At 42.4% G+C, this 4,206-nt stretch overlaps 1 protein-coding gene across 1 annotated transcript in view; it reads left to right on the forward strand.

The window, feature by feature from the left end:
• The window catches only part of LOC111974410 (protein MTSS 2-like), a 114,649-nt gene that overhangs the window by 93,431 nt on the left and 17,012 nt on the right, over nucleotides 1-4,206 (forward strand). Inside the window, exons 7-8 of the mRNA XM_070447373.1 lie at nucleotides 519-623; nucleotides 976-984. Coding sequence (XP_070303474.1) covers nucleotides 519-623; nucleotides 976-984 — 114 coding nt within the window. The remainder of the gene's footprint in view (nucleotides 1-518; nucleotides 624-975; nucleotides 985-4,206) is intronic.

Genomic DNA, 4,206 nt, shown 5'->3' on the forward strand with positions numbered 1-4,206 from the left:
CGCGGCAGAGCCTGCTGGGTGGGAGGAGAGGGGACGCTTCTGCACCTTCATCGGCTTCCTGCAGCCTGTGTTGGTAAGCCTGGAGGAGGGGAGGCAGGGGCTGTATGGGGAGGGGAAACACCAGGGACTGGGGTGAGACATGGGCCAATCCCTATCTCCTACCTAGCTTTTGCACTTGTGGAGATCTGAGAGGTTTTGATTGGTGTAAGCAATAGGGTAAAACTTCCATCAAGCCTAAAGCAGAGGGGAGGTGGAGCTATTACCAGTTGCCTCATACCAATCAAATCCTATGAAGTGGTTTAGGGGATTTTGGGATGGGCCAGAGTGAAGATGAAAGGAGGGAGGAGCCTTGTCAGGGGCTGAAACCTAACTTGGGGGGAGAGTAATAAGCCACACAGCTAAAATATATGACATTGCCTTAGTGTTGAGTCAAAGCTGAACAGTTGCAGTCATTCACATAAGGCAGCGCTACTGCATATATAATAACACTACTGAAATGAGTTCGTTGTTTTGATCAGAATGGAGAGATTGCCATGCTGGGAGAGATCACTCACCTCCAGGCCATTATTGATGACCTCACTGTGCTGACAGCGATCCCTCACAAACTCCCCCGCAGCGAGCAGGTGCCGACTCTCTCTTCGAGAGTATATTGTATTATTTTAGCCTATATTTTAGTATAATGACCATCTCTCAGTCCACGTCTAGACAGAGGTCATTAAATGCTAGATGGAATGCTTGTGTGATGAGTGAAATGTGCCATAACAATAATAGCATCATAATGTGACCAGCAAGCAATATGCTATTCATTTATCAAATGTGATAAAGAAACATTGTCTGTTTGTACAGAGTTTGATTAGTAATGCCTAGGAAGTTCTATAGGGAAGCATGCAGTTTACCAGCTCAGTTCACTCAACTGAAGCTAACGTAACACGTCCATGTGAAATCAATGATCTCTAATTTTCGCCCTATTTTCAGGCAAAAAAGGTAAGAGATTGAGCATAGCGAGCACACAGTTATCAATGTCACAATCTGCTTGTTATACACAAAAACTGCCTAAGTAGCTCTGCTAGGTGGGTAAAATGGTCCACGAGTGGTGTCTCATTTGGTGTCCTGGAAGTAGCTTTACTTTCTTAACGGATGCATTGGGGAACGCTAGCTGTCCCATCTCGACACATCGCGGTGGAAAATTGCAAGAGAACCAAATTAAGATTACAAGAAATCGGTAATATTGCAACATTCATTGAAAATACAGAGGTGTATAAACATCATTTAAAATAAAGCGTTTAAGCTTTTGTTAATTTCGTCCAGGACGCTTTGTCAGATTTCCAAAAAGGAGGCTTTAACGGCGAAAGCACACCACTAAGGGACAGCGCCGCTGCTCCGCAACAAAGCATGCTACATACATTTTCCAACCAAGCAGAGGCGTCAGGAAGAAGTCAGAAATAGCCGATAAAATAGCAAATATTAACCTTTGAGATCTTCATCTGGTTGCAATCACGAGGGTGTTCTGCTACGACAGAGTAACAAATTTGGTCCTCTTTGGGTTCGATAAAGGTCCGTTCTTTTATATATTCAAAAAAGGTAAGTGTTCAATTGGCGCGCTTGCACCTCAGTAATGCCATCGGTTTCCCCTCGTGCAAGAATGCAGTTACAAAATGAATCCGCGGTAAGTTACAGAATAACTTCTATCTTCCAAACATATGCAAACAACATTCTAATCAATCCCAGGTACCGCTTGCTAATATGGTAAATAAACGAAGCTAAATTTAAGAAGAGCGGAGATATCCTCGGGAGGGAGAATGGAGAACGAAGCGCACGCGACCTCAACCGGATGCGCAAGAACGCTTACAGCCAAATGGGAGCCACTTTGAAAAAACTAACTCAAATTCTAGCTCATGTTGCAAAAAACAAGCCTGGAACTCGCTTGCTAAAAGGATGGGTGTTGACATCGGTTTGAGTGGAAGCCCCTAGGAACTGCAGACTGCTGGGAGGTCTTCCTTTAATTAAGTTAATTACCATTCCAGCCATTGTAATAAGTGGGTTTTGCCTGCATATAGTTCTGTCTGTTAATACTGCACAGACATTGTTTTAAAACAGTTTTGGGAAACTAATCCAATACTACGCAATTATATTGCAATATCTAGGCGTTCCTGGGCCTGAGTAACAGGGCAGTTTACTTTTGGGCACGCTCATTGACGAGCATTGTTATATGTTCCAGAAATTCTGAATACTGGCCCCCGTAGCCGAAGAAGTCAATCGAAGGTACAGTCCAAAATTTTGGACAGCACCTAACTCATTCCAGGATGTTTCTCTTAGTATTTTTTTAACTATTTTTCTACATTGTAGAAGTAATAGTTGAATCATGAATCCATATGTGGCAAATTTTTTCAGATCAAATGTATTTATAGTGTGTATTTATAAAGGCCCGTTCTTAGCATCAGCTGATGTCACAAAGTGCTGGTAGACGGAAACCGCAGCCTAAAACCCAAACAGAGCAAGCAATGCAGGTGGTATGAAGCATGGTGGCTAGGAAAACGGCTTCCGCTTGTGAAAAGGCCATAACGCTAGGAAGGAAACCTAGGAAAGGAAAAAACAGGTTTGGAAAGGGTGGCCAGTCCTCTTCTGGCTTAGGTGGGCCAGGTGGATGGATCAATTATAACAGAAAAAAACCAAAATGGGGCCCCCCCCAAAGAAAAGAAAAAAGATTGTTTTTTTTTTTTTCCCCAAATTGGGTTTTTTTTCGAAAGAGTGACGAGAGCAGGGTCAAAATAATAATAATCCAGTGGTTGTAGGAGGGTGGCAACAGGTTCAGCACGCTCGGAGTAATGTCACTTGGCTTTTCATGAGTAGATGTCTGTTTGTACAGAGTTTGATTAGTAATGCCTAGGAGTTCCTATAAGGGAAGCATGCAGTTTACCAGCTCGTTCACTACAACTGAAGCTAACGCTACACGTCCATGTGAATCATTCTCATATTTCCCCCTTTCAGGCAAAAAAGCGTAACTGAATTGCTAGCAGCAGCACAGTTACAGTCACCAACTCTCTGGTTAACACAAAAAACTGCCTAACTAGCTCTGCTAGGGCGAGTAAAATGGTCAGAGTGGTCTCATTTGTGTCTGGAAGTAGCTAGCAAGCTAGCCAATATTAGCTTGGGTGCTTGACTGCTGTTGTAAGGCCAGAATGCTCAAATCAACCCTACTCCTTGGCCCGAACGTCCAGTGTGCGCTCCGAGAGCGAAACAGTCTGAATTTACACACTGACAATCTGACAACGCTCTGAATTTATGAGTGTCACGTTGTACAGCGCCATATTTTCTGTTCCATCCTATGGAAACCCAGAGGGTTTTTCATTTTCATGGAATAGAAACACCATAATATTAATCAAATTAATTAACTTCTCACGGATCATTGGGATGCTAGCGTCCCACCTCGACAACATCCGGTGAAATTGCAGAGAACCAAATTCAAATTACAGAAATCGTAATATTACACATTCATGAAAATACAAGTGTCATACATCATTTAAAAGTTTAACTTCTTGTTAATCCAGCCGCTTTGTCAGATTTCAAAAAGGCTTTACGGCGAAAGCAGACCATGCGATTATCTAAGGACAGCGCTCCGCACACAAAAGCATTACATACATTTTCCAACCAAGCAGAGGCGTCAGGAAAGTCAGAAATAGCGATAAAATAAATCACTTACCTTTGAAGATCTTCATCTGGTTGCAATCACAAGGGTTTCAGCTACATAACAAATGGTCCTTTTGTTCGATAAAGTCCTTCTTTATATCTCAAAAAAGTAAGTTTCATTGGCGCGTTTGACTCAGTAATCCACCGGTTTCCCTCGTTCAAAATGCATACAAATGAATCCCGTAAGTTACCAATWAACTTCTTCCAAACATATCAAACAACATTCCTAATCAATCCCCAGGTACCCTAATATGTAAATAAACAATAAAATGTAAGACGGAGAATACCGGAGACCATTACCGGAGATAAATAACGAAGTGCACGCCCTCACCGGAACGCGCAACAAACACTACAGCCAAAATGGGAGCCACTTTGAAAAACTACAAATTCTAGCTMATTTTTCAAAAAACAAGCCTGAAACTCTTGCTAAAGACTGTTGACATCTAGTGGAAGCCCTAKGAACTGCAATCTGGGAGGTCTTCCTTTTATATTCCCATTCCCAGCCATTGTAATAAGTGG

This window comes from Salvelinus sp. IW2-2015, linkage group LG15 (genome assembly GCF_002910315.2).
Source record: "Salvelinus sp. IW2-2015 linkage group LG15, ASM291031v2, whole genome shotgun sequence".
NCBI lineage: Eukaryota > Metazoa > Chordata > Actinopteri > Salmoniformes > Salmonidae > Salvelinus > Salvelinus sp. IW2-2015.